This window comes from Bacillus rossius, chromosome 2, assembly GCF_032445375.1.
Source record: "Bacillus rossius redtenbacheri isolate Brsri chromosome 2, Brsri_v3, whole genome shotgun sequence".
NCBI lineage: Eukaryota > Metazoa > Arthropoda > Insecta > Phasmatodea > Bacillidae > Bacillus > Bacillus rossius.
This window is the reverse complement of record NC_086331.1, coordinates 101,342,805-101,363,070: the sequence shown is the minus strand read 5'-3', so window position 1 is coordinate 101,363,070 and position 20,266 is coordinate 101,342,805. Positions and strand designations below refer to the sequence as shown.

The 20,266-nt window shown below is 37.7% G+C and overlaps 1 protein-coding gene across 1 annotated transcript in view; it reads right to left on the bottom strand.

Annotated features, from left to right (window-relative positions):
- LOC134528937 (trichohyalin) overlaps positions 1–20,266 on the bottom strand; it is a 194,584-nt gene that overhangs the window by 95,779 nt on the left and 78,539 nt on the right. Inside the window, exons 12-16 of the mRNA XM_063362606.1 lie at positions 19,832–19,960; positions 10,136–10,226; positions 9,451–9,563; positions 2,497–2,652; positions 675–840 (exon numbers count right to left, since the gene is read on the bottom strand). Of these exons, the coding sequence (XP_063218676.1) occupies positions 675–840; positions 2,497–2,652; positions 9,451–9,563; positions 10,136–10,226; positions 19,832–19,960 (655 nt within the window). The remainder of the gene's footprint in view (positions 1–674; positions 841–2,496; positions 2,653–9,450; positions 9,564–10,135; positions 10,227–19,831; positions 19,961–20,266) is intronic.

The following is a 20,266-nucleotide window of genomic DNA, read 5'->3' as shown; positions in this document are numbered from 1 at the left end:
GAGGTTACGTGGCGACCCTATTCCCTCCCCTCTGCGAGGTCACGTGGCGACCTTATTCCCTCGCCTCCCCGAGGTTACGTGGCGACCCTATTCCCTCCCCTCCGCGAGGTTACGTGGCGACCCTATTCCCTCCCCTCCGCGAGGTTTCGTGGCGACCCTATTCCCTCCCCTCCCCGAGGCCACGTGACGACCTTATTCCTTCCCCTCTGCGAGGTCACGTGGCAACCCTATTCCCTCGCCTCCCCGAGGTTACGTGGCGACTCTATTCCCTCCCCTCCCCGAGGCCACATGACGACTTTATTCCCTCCCCTCTGTGAGGTCACGTGGCGACCTTATTCCCTCGCCGCCCCGAGGTTACGTGGCGACCCTATTCCCTCCACTCCGCGAGGTTACGTGGCGACCCTATTCCCTCCACTCCGCGAGGTTACGTGGCGACCCTATTCCCTCCCCTCTGCGAGGTCACGTGGCGACCTTATTCCCTCGCCTCCCCGAGGTTACGTGGCGACCCTATTCCCTCCCCTCCGCGAGGTTACGTGGCGACCCTATTCCCTCCCCTCCCCGAGGCCACGTGACGACCTTATTCCCTCCCCTCTGCGAGGTCACGTGGCGACCCTATTCCCTCGCCTCCGCGAGGTGATGGCAGGCGACCGGCGCTGAGCGGAGGACCAACTCACTCATCTCCGTCTCGAGCTCCTCCACCATCCGCTTGAGCTGCAGCTTGCTGGTGAGCTCCGTCGGCTTGCGGGCGCGCCGCTGCTCGAAGAACTTGAATATGTTCCGCAGGGCGTCTTCCTTCAGCCGCTTCAGCGAGTTGCTGAGGTCTTTGTCGCCCCTCTCCATCTGCAACGTCACGCCTGGCGTCTCGGTCGCGGCTCCCTGTGCGCGGGGCTGTAGGTTCGAGGCCAGGTAAGGCCTGGGTGTGAAACTATCACCTTCTTGATTCATCCCAAAGTCAATCAAAACTGTCAACCTAAACAATGCACTTCCACGAAGGTTCCTGAGTTATTACAACCATTTTACTATAGGTGGTGTGTATTTCATATAGTTAAGCGGAAGTTCGTGTGCTTTCGGTGTATGAGTGCACACACATTACAGAATTTAAATGACTTAAATATAAACAGCGATAATTCACAGAATTTAATTGAACGAAATTCAAACAGTGACATTTCAACTCGTGTGTGATATAAACAATAGGTAGCCTGAGAGTCGGTTCAACAAATTTGTTTATTTCATATTGTATAGTGGCAGTTCGTCTGTTTTCGTTGTACGACACAATTCAATTGAATTAAATATAAATATAAATATAAAAGAGAGACAGAGAGATATATGGATATAGAGAATCAAATGTAGTTAAATAAAGATAAATTTAGATCTATATAGAGGTATATATAGAGAGGTATAGAGATTGGTATATAGGGGAGTGAGATAGTGTGAGATATGTATGTATATATGTGGATATACAGTTAAAACAGAGATAGAGATTATAGACATATACATATTTATTTAGAGAGATGGATAGATGCGTTGTATATGTTTACCTACTTCAAACAATGTTAAAAAAAATTAAATGAGACACTGCAACGCATGCCGAGCATTGTCTAGATAATGGAATCTTTTCAATATCCGAAGTATTTCGTTTTTACACTTTTTTCTATAGTGATTTATAGAGTCTAAATTACATAAAGACCGTCTATTTTTAGATGTATAGCGGTAAATAACTATACACTGGCAGAGTAAGTCTGCCGGGTTCTGCCAGTGATAGAAATTATTTTGCACACTTGACATTCTAATTAAGAAGACAATTACTGTCTACATCTGATTTCGAAAAAAGTCCCCTTCACCCTGAGTTAAGCTCGGGCAACGCCGGGTACTGCAGCTAGTGCCAAAATATTATACTGACAACACGCGTTTTAGTAAAGTTTACTCATCCAACATACAGTTTTAAAATGAAATACGTAAGGAGAACTACTCATTCCCCCTTAGCGTGTTCTTAAATGGTTTTCGTAAACCGACAGCACTCATATATCTTGAGCAGTTTTCAAATCACTAGGTTTTTCCTGAAGCTCTGCACACCACATGTGTTCCTGGGTAGGCAGGGCTCTTTAGTCCTAATGCGTTCCTTAGACTGCATCTTAACTCAGATTGCCAGTACTGTTTAGCTAATGATTCGCTCTTTCTTTCCATATGTGTTCATAACTCTTTTTTTATAAAAAAAGACTTTGCTGATTTTATAATAGAATTTCCCAAACAGCATTGGCCATAAAGCATCATGCACGTGGTAAATGAGCTGTTTACAAGTTCATCTCAAATGTCCTCGAGAATGATTCGGATGGACGGGACGTAATCATGTTGACGTGATCGGTTAAACAGAATGAATAGGTATCCGGAAATTATCTTAACAACCATGAGTTTGAGGTTTTTTTTTTCATGGCCACCCGGATCATGGCATGTTCGAAAGAAAGGAACAGTGTGCACGATATGTGCTTATCTTGTTACCTTAATCTTCTGCTCGTAGAACTTGTCGCCAGCCATGTCCGTGTTGATCTTCTGGGGAGACGTGTTGAGCAAGTCCGCGGAGTCCCTTATCTTCTGTTTCAGGTTCTCGTTTTCGCTCTCCAACTTCTCCATCTTGCGCCGCAGGACAGTCGACTCCTGACACGAGAACAACAAGTCGCTGCAGTCACACAGCTCACCTCACCCACGGCTGACACTTGCAGGGAATCCAGTGACAGCGACGGCTTACTTCTGCCAAAAGGTATGGTTCTGTAAAGCGTTATTGAAATTTGAGTAACACCAGTTGTGAAAAAAAAACAAAAAAACATTATGACATTTTCAATGCATCGAATTAGAAATGTGTAATGTTTCATTTTGTCATAAGATCAGTTTAGAAAATTTTTTGACACCCTCAATAATAATAATAATACATGTATATTTAAATATATGCGCATTTATTTGATACTAAAATAAAACAACACATGAACGTGTGAACGCTTTTTTCATTACTGAATTTTAAAATTAAATTTAAGATTTAACGTCACACGGTTACGAACAGAAAATAAGGTGACTGCGAAAGTAAGAGATGATATTCGACGCCGAGAGAATGGTTTACTTACTGGTAGGTACGAATAAGCCTAACACGATGGTAGTCCAAAAATTACAACCAGAAATGTATGTCTAACTTTTTAACTTACAAATAAAATACTATAGTTGCATTATATTTTTTGATGTTTTGATACCAATATATGGTTTAAAGATGCTTACAGAACATTATTTTCTTATTTAACATTTGTTTAAAATATCGAAGTATTAACGCACAGTTGAAAATGAAATATTTCAAAGATTATTTCAAAACATTCTTCAAATGAAAGAAAAGTAAATTTACATTAGACATTTATTGATGTAGAGACGGTGAAATTAACTATTAACATCAGCCACACATAGTATTAGGTAAGTTTCCCAGATGTCTCACGGACGTAATATTTGCCAATAAGCGTGTCTTACTATAATGCTTAGGAAGCTGAAAATGACTCTGCCATTTTTTTTTACAAATAGTGGCCAGTGCATTTGTAATATAACCGCAACATAGGAATGGTTGATTTATGATTAAAATAACTTCGTATAAAATAATTTTAGGTACTTTAAACAGTATTATGGAAACAAAAAAAATGTAGGAAGACGATATTTATAGGAGGTAACATTTGTATTGTTCTTTCAACACAGTAAATTTTAATTAAACAGTGTAACGGCTCGTCTTCGCTACCGTTGACGGGTCCTGGTCACCGTGCCTCGGCACAGTGCTACCGCCCCTGGTGTACCGCCCGCCCCCAACAGACAAGGGGAGGGGGTGTGCCGTTTATCGGGAATTACCGAAGGCGAGTTAATAACAACGCGCATTACGTACTTTTGAACCCATTTATTAGGATTACTCCTAAACACAAACACCGCGTGTCGCGCGACTGTGGGTCCACCCGCGAGCGAGGCGTCATGAGCGCAGGTCCGTCCTCTCCCAGTGGCTGCCTCCTCCCGACTCTCCCGGCACCTCGCCGACACCACAGTTTTGCGCCGCGCGGCGACCACTAGCCAATGGCGTGCAGGGAGCTACCGGGTGGGACTACACGAACGACCCACTGGATGCACACAAGACCTTACAACAGGTTATTTTAAAAACTGACTTTAACCTGCTGTATGAAGCTGAGTCGTCAAACCTTCGCTGAAGATGACGCCGATGATGTCGCGACTCCTTGTCATCATGCCTCTTCCCTTTCCCCTCCTTTACTATCTTCTCACTCCACCTCACCATGCTTCCCCTACTTGTCTTCCCCAGCCAACCACCACGTGATTAGCTCGCGCATAAGCCAGAGCTTCCTAAATCGGTTATAGAAAGGGTGGAAACTATCCCCAACCCCGCGCATGGTAGACTCTTTCTACTCTGTTCAAGTCTTCATCCAGACTATCTTCTGTTTCCAGTATTTTCCTACACTGCATGCAAATTTGCACCCCACATGACTGTGCCCAAGGTTTTCCCTGTGTCTATGCGGGTTTTACCTGGGACTAACTTATCTAATAGTTACAGTTTATAATTAAGAGTGAGGGGAGTTAGTCATGGCTTCGGTCGCTGCCATGGTTGGCCAATCCTCTCCTACCACACGATGCATGCGACCCTCTCCCTACACGGCTAATCCCAGCATGATTAGGCGTATAGGCTTCTGCCTCAGACGCACCTACCTATACCCCTCTCAAACAAACCTAATTTTAATTTAGATTAGGACAAATTCCGATAGTAGTATTCATAGAACAAGATGGGAGATATAGAAGTGCGAATCTTACAGTGGAAACTGAGACCATATTTTGGGGGACACGTGACGCTATCTGTTGGGTGTGCCCATAACTACTAGCAAAAAAAAATCAGGTGGAAGGTTCTATGTCAAGTGTTAGCTTTATAATGATAATTAAACTACTTGGCGACTAATTGCTTAATATAAGAGATTCAAACTGTGTTAAAAAAAACTGAATACAGTTTTGTAATGAAAATACATGTTCGATGTAAATGAGTAGAAGATGCAGTATTTCTGGTATACCATACCACAAAATATGTGGGAATCAAAATGGGAATCAAAATAAAATGATTTAATTTTGACTGGTTTGTTTGCCTGATAATAGCTGATGCATTACGTCTCACAATTAATGTGTTATGAGGGCTGTTATGTAGCTGGTGGTCCCAGAAGTAAGTGAAAAACTATGTCTCAATCTCGGCAATCAAGAGTTCCTCCCCTGCGGCATTGTTCGGCGAGGCACTTGACGTGAGTCACGACAACCTATTAATTGCGTTTCTTGAGATGGTGTGAGGTGACCACGTCCTTAGTGCGGAGTAACTTTAACGCGCTGCGTGTTGAAATTAGTTTTTCGGCCGTCAACGCCTAAATTGATACGGTGATTTCAAAAACGTTCCAAGTCCAGAAACTAAAATTTTTCAGGAGAAGCAAAAAACTAATTCATTTGAAAACTATTTGTTGCAAGCAAAAATGGTTTCACATCTTTGAGTAGTCATACTTTTGGTCTGTATTCATACAATAAAAGAGTTTCTTAGTCCCCTGTTAAACCATCAATCGGTGACCAAAGTAGATGGACTTGGGATGATATTGAAATCACCGAATTTGTTAGGGTTTATTTTTTTACAAAATCATGATTTACTCTGTTTAATAATTAATGTATATTGAAAGAAACCTTTGTAGTAATACAGGAATGAATAAAAAGTACATACTTTTATATCATAAGCAAAGAAATAAATCATTTTTCAAAAATATACCCACTACACACATAGCATAGCTGTCATGTAAACAATGTTCTTTCATACATTTTCTGTAATGTCTTCATAGTCTCCGTCCTCATTACACAACTCATCAGATCCAACTAGCGAGTTAATAAAGCTCACAGCATCCGGTTGTAAATACTTTAACAAAGACCTGACATCATCAAGTTTCTTTTGTTGAACTGGGAGTTGTGTGCTGTAAGCTTTACATTCAGGGATATTTGGCTTAACATTGGGTTTTAAGATGCGAAAGAATTCTGGCATCATTCCACCCATTGTTTTATCGACACAAACATCATTGATATGGCACCTATCAAACTTGAACAATTTGTACTTGGTAACGCAAAATCGCTCGTTGTTTTTCGTAATGCTGGATTTGAAGTACTTCTTGAAGCCCCCTTGGAAATCAATGATGTCCTCTGTTTCTAAGGAACGCACAAGGAATTTTTTCTTTATCAGTTCTACCCATCCTTCGTACATCTCCATAGTCTCCACTCTTCTTTTCATTTTTTCAATAACAGCAAAATGTTGATCACATGGCAAAAATTAATGGCCTCGGACTGGGAACATCTGAGTAACCTTTACAAATCTGTGCACATAGACTTCAGTGAAAAAATAATGCATCATGGTTCTGTTGTGGTTCTGACCAATACAACCATCAGAAAACACAAACAGCACTTTACAATTTTCTGGAAGGTACGTGTTTATGTATATATTTAGACAGGAAATAACTTCGTTTGCACCTTTTTTACCTTTCGTTTCTGGCCATGTGAACATTACACTTTTGCCAGTTCTCAAATTTGTAACAGCAAAGTTGTGAAGCCACAGTTGCCTCTTGAGAAAACATCGCTAACCTGAAGATGGGGGAAGGGAATATTCTGCTGAAAATCAAAACAGATTGCCTGTGCATTTTCATTGCCCTGAACATACCCACTTGCATCTTTCATAGATGTTCTAAATTTCCTTGCTTTTTCTTTGTGAAGTTTCAGAGTCTGTTGCATTTGTTTTCGAACCACTCCATTTTTTTCAGCGCAAATTTTGACACGATACTCTTCACAGAAAGCACATAAATCCGACCGTGGTCTGCCAAATGGATAATTAAAATGTTCCTGATAGTAGCGAAGAAAATACTCATATTTCACTGTACACTTTACATGCTTAGGATCTGCCCCACCTTTTACTTGCAAGTATGTTTCAGGGTAATGTTTTTCAAGGAACAGTACATACATTTGCATAACATCTAAATCAGAACGCAAATACCTTTGCTTCGCTCGTGACCCATAATTCTGAACACAATATGGAAAGGAACGTATGTGAGCATCAATCATTACTTTAATGTCTTCCGATTTCGCCCTTGGTTTGTTGTGACATCCTCTGTTGTCTTTTGGTGACACACCGGCGCTATGAAGTTCTGTTAACCGCCTCACTCGCCCAACACCTATTCCAAACAAGCTGGCAAATCCTTCACGGCATACAACAGTTTCTTGTTCACCAAGTACAACCTAAAACATAATAAATGTAAAAGGCGCTATGAGAATAGCCAAACATATTATTCAAAATTAAAAACACATCTTTAAAGTTTCAGTATTATATTATTAATATACATAATACTCACAGTATATATATACTGTTTTTCACGCTGCAGGGACTTCTCTCCTTTTCGTGGTCGTCTTCTGTCGATAACCTTTTCGCGTAGAAGTCCATACAAATAAGAATCTTGGGCATCTTTGCAGGTTAGATTGTTAAGGTTAGTTATCAGCAACTCTTTTGCTTCATCAGAATATTTTGTAAGACAGCCTCGTTTACACCTTAAATAAATAACCAATTTCACGTAACACAGTAAAGTACAATAAAAAATAAAACACAGCATAATCTGTGAAAACAAAATGTAGGTACATACCTGCACGAAGTTCCTGTTTTACGGGCCTTTATCCCTTTACCACTTTCATTAATATATGGTTTACCTTCTCTTCTTAAACGTTTACGTACATTTTTTGCCCATGCATTCTCATTTCGTTTCCTTTTAACTTTAAACGTACTACCATCATCAGTTTCGGTTTCGTGGTCAGCCATGTTGGGACAAACAATTTCCATAGACTATTATGTGAAAAAAAAATTGTATTTCGCCCACATGTATTTCACAGTTTTTCGTTACCAACCTTATTATCCACATGACATTTATATTCTCTTTGGAACTGTATCTTATTCCAAAAGATAAAATATAAGCAAATTAATTAACATTATAACAATTTTTTGGATAAAATACCAATAATTTATGTAACTGCAATAATAAAATTTATTAGTTACTTTCACCTCACTCAGCTAATTCCCAAAATACCTTGTGCTGAATTTTGAGGGTGTTTCATACATTAAAATATAAATATCAATATTTTTCTCAACCCTACTGCATATTGTGCAAAGTGCATCTGGTCATTCGAATAGTTATTTCAAGAACCTCCCAAGTCCAGGACTTGGGATTGTCTTGACATCACTACGGTTTTCAGATGGCATTTAATGCAGCAAAAATATAGAAAGTTGGGTAGCTTATAAAACCACTGCATGCGGCACATTTCATACTACAACTTGCAATGATAAAACGATTTTGGTGAAATACTGGACTTGGGTCGTTTTTGAAATCACCGTATCAATTGTTGTTTGGTTAACTTTCTGTTTGGCTGTGACCCCGTGCTTAGTTGGTGCCATGACGAACCTCGGACTTCGTGCGGGGCAAATCGTATTGCAATCGCGTTGTTAGGTCTATTTACCTTGTTTATTTTGCATGTTGGTTCGATTAAACGAGGCCTTCCTCCCATGAGTTTAGCCTTGGCTCAATATTATCCTTGAGTGGTGAGCATCACTCTTAAGCCAGTTTTCTATGTACTTCTCTCGTTTGTGAAGTTATGTTTCTAAATTACATTTAATTATGTAGCCAATGCGTGTAGTGTAATTGCGCCTGTCCTTGACAGCTTGTTTAGCGCTAAATTAGTTGTATAGATCATAAATGATTTTTTTTTTACTTTTCCATTGTGTTTGATTCCCGCTGTGATGTATGCAGCTTCACGCAGAATGTTTGAATTATGCTATGATTGTTTAAGCTTATTTCCGTAAATTACATACTGAGTCTGTACATGCGTGATGAACTACAGTCTTTCAACTGTAATTTTTTTTTAATATAAGGAAGTTGTTTAACGTTGCTTTGCACCTGCATGTGTGTCATCATTAGTAAAAAAAAACACAATCCACCAAAAATACCTCCATTTGAACCTCGTACCAGATCGAGGTCTAACTGCGCCCTCTCTTGTTAACGCGTGAAGTCTATGGGAGCGAGGGCCTGCCAGCACTCTTTAAAGCAAATTGGACTTCAGAAGAAAGGATAATTTAAAAATATATATTGAAAACACTTTTTTTAATATTTATTATTCACTACCTTTAGGTTTATAGAAGGAAGAAATTTAAAAACAAAATTGTTTCCCGAAAATGTGAGTAGCATGCATGTAAATATTTTAAATTGATGACAAGGTTGGATGTCACATTTGATTTTAAAAAAAATCTTTTTTAACTGAACACATACCCCTGTGAACCAATTCTGTTTTCACTAGACCACTTATTTATACCTTTAGAGTAAAATTAAAGCACTGCACCTGTTCACTCAGTTCCAAGAGCACTTTCAGCTCAGCCGGATCCGTGTCCTCAGACACTTCGTTCTTGTTGGGCAAGTCGGAAGAGCGAGCGGGACTGGGCGACAGTTTTCTGCCTAAAAACAGGAGAATAAGCTTTTTGGTTGGAACTCCTGTACAAAAAAAAATACGTGAGTGATTTTCCCCGACTAATAACAGGCTCATGAGATGCAATACAGTACTGTAAAAAATGAAAATGGTCAGCAACCTTAAATTATTTAACTACAAAACTGATATAAGTTCTGTTAATATTCGATTGCTACATTTTTATATTAATATTTTTTTAAAGAACATTGATTAAATACATTCATAATAATACACAGTTTTTTGTTTGGATTTAACATACAAGCTTTAAAACATAAGTTCTCAAATTTATCATTAATTAAAAAATACATATCGCTAGCTATCTATAATATTTTTATAAAACATTAATACTTTGAAAACTGAAGTATACTTACATTTTGATTTCATAAATTTTATAATTAAAATATTTTAAGAGAGAGAGGTTATGTAATTTTCTACAATCTTAAATGAAACTACATATAATGTCTAAGTCTAGAGCAATGGCTCTCACTGAATCATTCTTGCAGTCGAAAAAGTAACAACAGGGTAATAATGTTATTCGTATGATGAAAGAAATTAATCTTACTCCTGGACTTGGCGGCCATTTTCTTCAACTGGAGCGCAAGAGACTCGTTGTCGTCTTCGAGTCGCGACGACTTCTTCCGCAGCGCTTCCGCCTGCAATGCGAACACCCTTGGGTAGCAGCTTCCAACTGCATAATGTTTATCAACAAAATTATTAAAATATAATTTATAATTAATATTTTAAATTAATTTAAATAAAATTTTAATACAAAAAAAACTTACTTCATAAAGTCTGGAGTCCACGGGTCGAAACTGGTGAGGACATTGAATTAAAACTGGCGACAGATTCTTCCTCCACGGAGGCTACCAGCAGAATGACCTCCCACTATAACCTATGCATATATTATCCCACTTATATTATGCAAACCCATGTGGTGACATTGTGGCCATATTGGATCAGCTATTTGGTTTTTGTCAGATAAAGTTTTCTGTCATCATATTAGTTTATTTTTTACCCACAAGAGTGCAGTAAAATTTTTACCAGACAGACATGTATCCACCAACTTGTAGGCAATCTTGGCCACCATCTGGTAAAAATAGTTATCGATATCAGTGCTTGGTTCGAACCTTAGTCAATGCAAAAAAATAATTTTTGTTTAAAAAATGTATTCTAATAAATATTACTTAAATTTAACACTTTACCATGGAAGTGGCAAGTTCTGAAATAATCCAACACATTTTGAGAAACAAAATATTAAACTCAATCGTAAATAAAATTGCTTGTCTAAGTACGAAACAAATTGCAGGTATTTGTGGCCATAGGCGGCATGGCCACTTGATTTTAGATTTATTTTAATTATTATGGCTGTTATGTAATTTTAGTTTTAATATTTGCCCCTTTCTTTTTTTGGTTTGTTATAAGTTTTGTAAATCTTATTTTTAAATATGTTTTTATATTATGTTATTTTTTACGTTAATGGTTTAGTTTCTTAATATTTAATAATAACGCTTTGGACTTTCAATCAAAATACTGTGTGCGACGCTCCCCCGCTGTGAGCATGCAAATGGACTGTTCCAAGGCTATAAGGTGGTGGGGGAAATACGTCAAGGGGAGAGAAAAAGACAGAATGAGCTGTAGGTGGAGTGTCGTCAGCTGATCGCCGTGTGGCGTGTGTGCGCTTCGAGCGTAACGGGCGCGATGGCTCGTGGTATTGGGCCTGGGCAAGCTCGCGAATACTTTTTCAATAAAATCAGCTGACGTGTATTGATCATTGGGGAATACTTACGTCGTCACGGGTGCCGCCAAGAAGAAGAAGAGTTCACGCTACATTTTCCGTTGATTGCAGAGTTAATATGAAGCATTTAGCACCTCTGCTAAATTACAGCCCGCTAAACTCCGAGCCAGGAGGTCCGGGGTGTGATTCAACGTACATCGTTCGTCCAAGTAAGTGATTCCGGCCCTGAACTTTTGCCCCTGTAATCCCGGGCGTTGATTTGGACTTTGCCAAAATAAGAGTGAATAATTCAAAAATAACTTCTGCAAAAAGACCCTGCCCACAACTTCGAGCGTATGTTCCATCGTGATACCAATTTTAACGAACCTTGTATCATGCGAAGCGAAGCGTCGAAAATTAAAAATCACCCGGGTGTTATTAAGACATTTTAGAGTGACATTTATTTTATTAACTTTTATTTAAAAAGAATTGTAATTCATTATTTATATACAGATATATATACATTTTTGGAGCAGCTTTTCATCAATGTCTGATTTTATTTATGGGTTTATTACAGTATGTATTTATTGGTATATACTAAAACGTGGCTCTATTAAAAGCCTCTGTAGCTCTATAGGGCAAAAGGTTATAGGTATTATTGTAATCTTTTTGAGATTTTGTCTTCAATTAAATTGCCTGCCATGTTCATGCGCAAGTAGTCCTATTAAAGTTTTTGGCATTTCAAGTAATTACGTGTTTTTCGTTTTAAATACTATTACTCTGTTCTCTTCCTTTTCCAAAAGGTCTTTGAATAATTTACTTAAGAATTTTGGGGCACTCGTTTATTGGAGCAGCTGCAAAATAATAATTTGAAAAAGATTAAGAATTTACGTGGAGTGTTTAAGGCTGTTCCCAGACGGGTGTCTGACTTGTGGTGGTGTGACACAGGGGGTGCCAACAACGACATATTTTCTTTTCTTTTCAGGACAAACCATAACACTTGGAGAATAGTAGCATCATTGGGATCAAATTGTATATTCTGTGCTGAAACATTAGTACTGAATAATTCGAGAAAAGCTTAACTTTTGTTATTTGTTTTTTTACTTGTAATATAAAATAAATTAAATAAAAACTATTTGGTTTGTGATAATATGTTGTTTTATTTATTGAAGCTGTCACTTTTATAGTTAATTGTAAGTTGAGGTAATATTTATTCGAATAAATATTTTAAACCTAAAATCAAATTTTTTCACCGACAAAGGTTAAATCCAAGCACTGTAATCGATCGTATCAATTATTATATTAAAATGTGAACTTTTTCTTGACTTTGAGTATTTTTCCCAAAATTCTAAGGTAATGTAACATATTTTTTTAAAGATGGCGGCCAAGATAGTGAAAATATGCAATATGCTATGACTGTCTGGTAATTTATTTTACTGCACTCTATTGGTTAAAATATAAACTAATAGGATGACAGGACACTCTAGCAGACGAAAACCAAATGCCAGATCCAAGATGGCCTCCATGAAGTCATATCATTTGATGTAATATATGGAAGGTCAGTCTGCTGGTAGCCTCCATTGAAGAAGGACCTGTCGCCATGTTTAATTGATGAGCTCACCGGGCTCGAAATGAGAACTCCAAGCTCCATGATGCAAGTGCTCTTTGTATTTAGTTTTATTAAAAAATTGTATTGAAATATTATTTATAAATTCTTAGTTTTTTTAATTTTTGGATAATCTTTACAGATTTTTAATATAGTGGTCATGACAATATAATTAAAAATGGAAAATTCTAGAAAATGTATTGGTGGATGTAACATCACAATACAAAATATCAGAAAGTTCTATAAACCAAAATGGCGGATGTGACAACATTATTCAAAATGGTGGAATTAAAAATGGCGGAATGTTCTAGAAATAAGGTGGCGGGCATTATGTCATTCAAGATGGAGCTGGGGCAAACGTCAAGTTCATCCAAGATGTCCGCTATGGTGTCAAAATCCAAAATGGCCGCCATGATGTTACAATATAATTTGGTGGACAAGCTTCACACCCTGGAACCCTGTCCCAGGACCTCCTTTTTTATATTACTTATTGTTGTTTCCCCATCAGTCCTCTTGCTCGAGGTAGCCTCTGTAGATCATCGTAGGGACAGCAATACGACTCGTTACACATTAAAAAAGATTGCTGTAACGTTACGAAAACCTTTTTATTTGATAGCCAAATGTCAAAATATTTTTTTTATAAATATAAGTAAATTTCTGTAAATTATACAGGATGATAGTCAGAAAAATACACAGAAAATTCTGAAAGTCTACAAAGATGTTTGTATGGTTCCAGTAACCTGTTTCCACTCGGAAATTGGAACAATGTAACGTGTTATGCGATATTTTACTGTCTAGTCCAACTGATAGTTCGAAGGTTATGCAGATAATGTTTTGTAATGTTACAAGATACGGTTTACAATTGATTACTGCCGGGAGAAAGAGACGGGAGAGCAACCTCTTGTCGGTTTCAATCACATATTTCCCTCATGTTTACTGGAAGAGCGGTTTCACAGTTTGCCTTGGGAATATATGCCACAATAATTTATTTTTCTCTGTACATAAACATTAGAGGTATTTAAATTACATGATCCAGGGACGCGGTGCGTGGTACAAGACGAACAGTAGAGAGAGCTACTGTCGAATCGAGTTCCAGTGGGGAGAGTTAATAATAGACTTAAGAAAGTGTTTTTAATTTGTGTACAAATATTTAAATTGTTATTATAATTAATAATTTTATTTAAATTAATTCACTTATAATACACATACAAAGTTCAGGGATCAAACTTAAAGTTTCACGCTGGGTTTGGCTGGCGAGTATTCAAACAAATTACAATACAACTGTATGGATCATATTTACCATTAAGTGCCAACAATTGGCAGTGAGTGAAACTTCCCGTGCCCATTGACCATTGTATGAGCTCTTACAGAATTTCTGTACTAATACAAAAAAAATTATAATACTGCTGTTACATTTGTTTCAATTTTACAGAAGACAAAGGTTAACAAAAATTAGATTTTTTTTGTACCTTTACAAACATTTGTACTTTTAAAATATCTACATCAGTCCCAATTATAATTTTGCTCTAATGTGTACAGATTGCATCCGGAAAAGTTGGGTAGACCTCTGCCCGGCACAGGTGACACCCATATATTCAAATCTATGACACGCTTTGGGAAGATGATTGGGTTTCAAGTCATGATTGGAAGGTACGAAATCCTCTTCCAGTCTTTAGACCCAACACTCGTGGCTCCAGACGCCATAGAGCTGGGCTTGAAAACGGTCAGGCAAATGAACTGGCAATCGGCCAGGTGTACCTTCGTCCTCCTTAGGTTGACGCTGATTCTGCGTGAACCAAAAAAGTATGTTTTCACCCACTCCAAGTAATCAGGCGTCAGGAAGCATTTAGCAAATTTACATTTACATAATTTGAAATGCAATAACTACATTTTCATATTATTTTTTAAAAATTAATAATTTGTGCAGGAACTGGACCTTCTTAGTTTTGTCTGGTCTCAGGGGAAGTGCGTCACCTACATTATCGCCACCCTGTTTGCTAGTGATAAGGAAATTATCTATTTTCCCCCTCCCCTCTTTTAGAAAACCACAGTGGGTTTGCCATGAACACCGCTGACCGAATAATCATGAAAACGTTTCGCTTGTAAGAACAGCAATAACTTCGAGGGAATAAGGTCACTAACTTCCTATTTCCGAAGGAATAAATAAATAAATTTTTGGGGGAGGTGGGTTTGATGGTTATAGCCCCGGAAGGAGTGATTTTAAGTTACAGTATTAGTCAGAACTAAACCATTGTATTAATTAATATTAAATAATTTCTGACTCGCGAAACCACATCCTAATCATAATTTTCTGAATTTTCGTAAAACACATGAACATGCATTTGAGATTTTGGGAACTTTTTGAAGGCTTTTTATTATTAGTGTTTTAACAAATTATATTTTATGTAATTTTTGCCCTGAATTATTCTTTTAAGGTTGTTCTTAGAAATAAATTATACATGAATAAATTTCCAATAGTTTCTGAAAAATTCATGGGCATTAAGAAGAACGCTTAGAAATGTTAAACGAATTCTTAAGAATTTGGCACACATGAAAAGATCCAGGACATTATCAAATTGATTTTTATTTTTTCCTGCGAGTGTTCAAGTGGCCTAAACCACTACTCTAACTTGTACATGCTAATGAACGCCATTTTTCCGTACTACATCTACGCAATGAAACCCATTTATTCATGACAAATAACTTTATATTTCGCTTTGGTTTTCTTTTCAGCAAAAAATTCTAATTTTTATAGGCAGTTTATTGTAAGCCGAATCAATTTAATAAGCCATTAGTATTTTATTCCACAACTGCGCAAGATTTTGTAAATAGTTAAATGTACGTAATTTATTTTCATTTGGTATACATTGGTCAGCTTAAGTAACCAGATTAACACATAATTAATTAGCATTTCGCGATCTGAAATCAAAATCAAGTTGTTCTAAGACCTCTGTAATCTTGGACGATGTGTCGCCGTGATGTGGCTGCTGGCTGGACATGGGAAGTCTGGCCAAGCAGAGGCGATATGGGCGACATTAGCTCGAATTTCTCCACCCGTAAGTCCACTGCACCCACCTTACGAACTAAAATTTTCAAGCAATCGTGAAATGTCTTTAAAAAAATTTCAAATAAAAACCGAAATTTCAAAAAGAATCTCGGTGGTTGAATGGAACAGTCCTCCATAGATAGTAGGACGCACACTGACATATAGTGCGAGGGATTCTGGGTTCGAGTCTCGAGAAAGGCATGGGTGTAAATTTGTAGCTGGATAAATATACCACTAGTTTCACAAACAATACAATTGTCAAAATTAAAATCAAACTTGCCAACAATTTATAAACGTTATACATACCAACATCCAATTATGTATATTTGTATAAACATGAATGTTCCTCATATTTGTCGCATAATGCTGTAACTGCTCCAACAGACCGCATTTTAACAGATCTTTAATCTATAATCAAGAAAAATTCAATCCCTCCAAAATAAATTACAATTTTTAACACAAACGGACACACTACCGCTTCATTCTGATTGGATGAAATTTCCACATTCTACGAAACCTTCCAAAGAAATTCGAACACGACCGATTACAAAAAATTCCATGACAACGCCCAGCCATCTGCTTATTCTTCCACACAGCCACACATACATGCTGCCAAGGAAGACCTTGCAAGGAAACTGCCATCGTGTGTTAGGGGCTCAACTATCCGAAGGAAAAGTGGTGTTTCTCCAGCCATCTGGGAGCCTGGACCTCCGAAGGCTCACCCCCTCTCCCTGTCTGCCGGCCAATCACGACCCTCCACTGAGTTCCCCTCCCCCTGGTAGCAGATGAGCCACCAAGTTGCCGAGATCGCGTTACAGACAGGGAAATTTCATAATCTTAACAAAAATAATTTGTACATAACAAAATTATTTTCCTTTGAAGAGGGTTGTTGGTACCTTACAGACTTTAAGCTCTATCCATTCCATTGAGACACTTTAGACTTGTAGTCTTTACACATAGGTAAAATCTATACTAATATTATAAAGCTGAAGAGTTTGTTTGTTTGAACGCGCTAATCTCAGGAACCACTGGTCCGATTTGAAAAATTCTTTTAGTGTTGGATAGTACATTTATCGAGGAAGGCTATAGACTATATTAAATTATCAATAACATTAGGGATCCTTACTAAAAGTCCAATTTAGAATCAAATGCGTTGGAGGGGGTTAGATACAACATGCAGTACACGTACGAAGTGTGTGTTGACAATGCCGCAGGCACTAGAAGTTTATTTCCTATTGCCTATTAACATTGTTGCCACGCACTAGATGCCTTATCATTCTTAATTTTCCCATACAAGTAAAAAACACCCATGTGATACTAACAACGAAGCAATCAGTACCCTCATAAGAGTTCAATTAGTATTTAAATACTTTTTATCACTTTAAATCGAAAACCTAAACTATTGTTTTTTCCTCTCTCTGTGTTTAATTTGTTTTTTATTGCCCTTTTTTTCAACTATATATATATTTTAAAGACTTGAAACTTCACAGTAATGTTCCTTATGTTACCGAGGATGACATTTTCCGAAAATTAGATCCCATGGGTGGTTAAAACCAGGCAACAGTGGGTACTTTGACTGCATGAGAACAGGATTTTGCATTGTTCATGCCTTCTGCGTCTCCATGGCAACGGGCATCGCGCGGCAGTGGCGTACCCACAAGGAAGGGCATGTATAATGAGCGGCGCAAGAGTGATCTGCCTTAAGACTGCCGTAGCGAAGTACGGGTACATCAGTTGTACGTTGCGTGCACGAGTCGGGAAACCATCGGTGCTATTCATTTTCTCTCCGGTACATTATACAGCATTGTTATAAATTTTCACTGAATTTTTTTTATTTACCATTACTGTAAATGGGAGATGTGGCATAATTTATTTTCCATTAGTATAGCCGTGCGAAGCCGGGTCGGGCAGCTAGTATCCTATATATAGTTACACTCATCACAGACTTAATGATCGCGTACCGCTGTGAGATAGCGCCTGCCTGAAGAATGCCAGCGTGCGACGGGAAGTCGCCCTCCAGGGGTCTGAGGCCGGCACACTGCAGGTAGCAGCACTTGCTGTTTTACACACAGCAACACTTCCAATTTTTTATATGTGTATTGTATATGTGTATTTGTATTTTTCACCAAAAGATGGCGTTAGGAGTTAACGAAAAGATTATTAAATTTGTGGGTTTTTAATCATTCTTTAACTTTCATACCTTGATTTATTAATTTCGCAAAGTAAGTAAATATTTAATTTATGGCTGAAAATCTTATTTTGATTACTTGGATACATCGTTATTTATGATTAAGGATTATTTAATGACCACAGACAATTCTCACACAATGTAGTTTTTTCAAGAGGTTCTTCATTATAAACAATTTTTGTGTCAAATATTTTGTTATTTTTATCAGAAATAATTTTTATTTACACAACATTTAAAGAAATTAATTTTTAATAAATATATCGTGTACATTATATTAAAGTGTTTGTCATATTGATAATTTTTAACGGGTGACTTAGTTGCCTTAAACTAACTAATTCTAAATAATATCTGTAAAAGTGTTTTAGTAATAAAAGTATTTATTGTTTTTTTTAAATAAAACCTTTAGTTCATGAAATTCTGGAGGCCATTTAAACGCCTGGGCAAGGAAAAACTTCGATGGTTTTTGGTTCCTTTCAGCCAGTTATTTCATATTCGCGGAAATTATTGTTCTACTTGTGAAATTTTTATGTCATATAATTGCCATGAATTAAAGATGCCGAATGTATTTTTTATGCATAACTAGCTGTCAAAGTCAAATAAATGTTTTATTGTTTGCAGACCTAACCAAAAAGAACCCTAATTTGACTTCAGATCAAAATTTCAAAATCAAAAAATTTTATGGTTTTATTTTGCTTAAAACATAAAAAAAATGTATCTTCGATCGGGTGTCAAAATAAAGTAAAATACATTTTATTACCGCAATAAAATTATACTTTAACATATTCAGTAGTATTATTTTTTTTGTTTTGATAAGTTTAAATTTACAATACAATAAGTTATCTTAATGGACTGGTTCCCACATGTAAAAAATTTCCTTTAAAAAATGGCTACGGGTTAATCGCAACATAATTAGTTAAAGACACGATGATAAAGCTTAGAAGGTATGCAAGCGTGCCTGTGTTTCGTGAAAGTATTACACAACGAGCTAAATGTCTCGGAGCAGGCTTCAAGCCGAGGCCATTCACTCAGTGGCACACAGTTATCTGCGTATGGGGAGTCATATCGATATCGGTGCGACATATTTATCGGAAAAAAAATCTTTAATTGAGTGTGATATGACTTGATGTAAGCTTTTGGACATATTGTGTGGCGTTAAATCCTGACAACAGCAATTTTTTTGTTTAATTTGTGTTTTTTGTCATTTGTGTTTTTTTTGTAGTTTTCTTCTACAGACATACATGTGCTAAGCAATGGCGTATGTCCGAAAGCTTACATCAAGTCATGCACTCCCAATTGCACAAATCTTTCAAAGATAATATGAGTGTGATGTGTATTCAGTATCGTTGTTAATAACAATAATTAAAATTTATAAACTAGAATAAACATTCAACATATTTATTGATTTTCATTATTAATTAAAACTTATCTCAAATACTTTACTTAATTAAATAATTAATTTATAAACTTGTTTGTATTAATATTGAATACAGAGTTTTATTTATTAATTTTTTTAAAATTTAATTGAACGTTTATTTTACTTTAAATAGACCACCTGTCATGTGTCTCTTCCTCTCCTGTGTGGCTTGTTTGTCTACCCCTTTCACTCCCTCTTTAACGGTCTGTACCACCAGCACTCCTGGTGGCGAGTCACTGTGGACAGCTAGAGCAATTTGTGAACGCAGCGAGTTCGGGGCAGGATGCTACCTCCTCCTCGGCGTAGCGCAGTTGCTCCCTCAGGTCGGCCTCTCGCTCCATGCTGTCCTGCAGGTCCCTCAGCAGCTGCGCGGGGTCCTCCTGGGACCCGCCCCTCGTCAACGAGTCCCGCGACACCTTCTGCGAACACCGCCGCCGCGCCGACACTCAGGCTGTGTTCCAAATAATCCGCACTCGCACTCGTGCTCATACTCGCACCCACAATTCCTTGCGTGCAAAGTGCATGCACCATGCGTGCTCGCCATTTGGAACACAACAATACCCCAAAGTAAACACACCCATGTGTATGAGGTTTCCTACAACAATGTACAATGCTAACCGCTTCATTGAGACATGTACGTTGGTTTATCCATCACCTAAATGCATGTATGCATATGTTTATGTTTCGTCGTGTTAAAATTAACTATCCTAACCTGTACCTTCCGG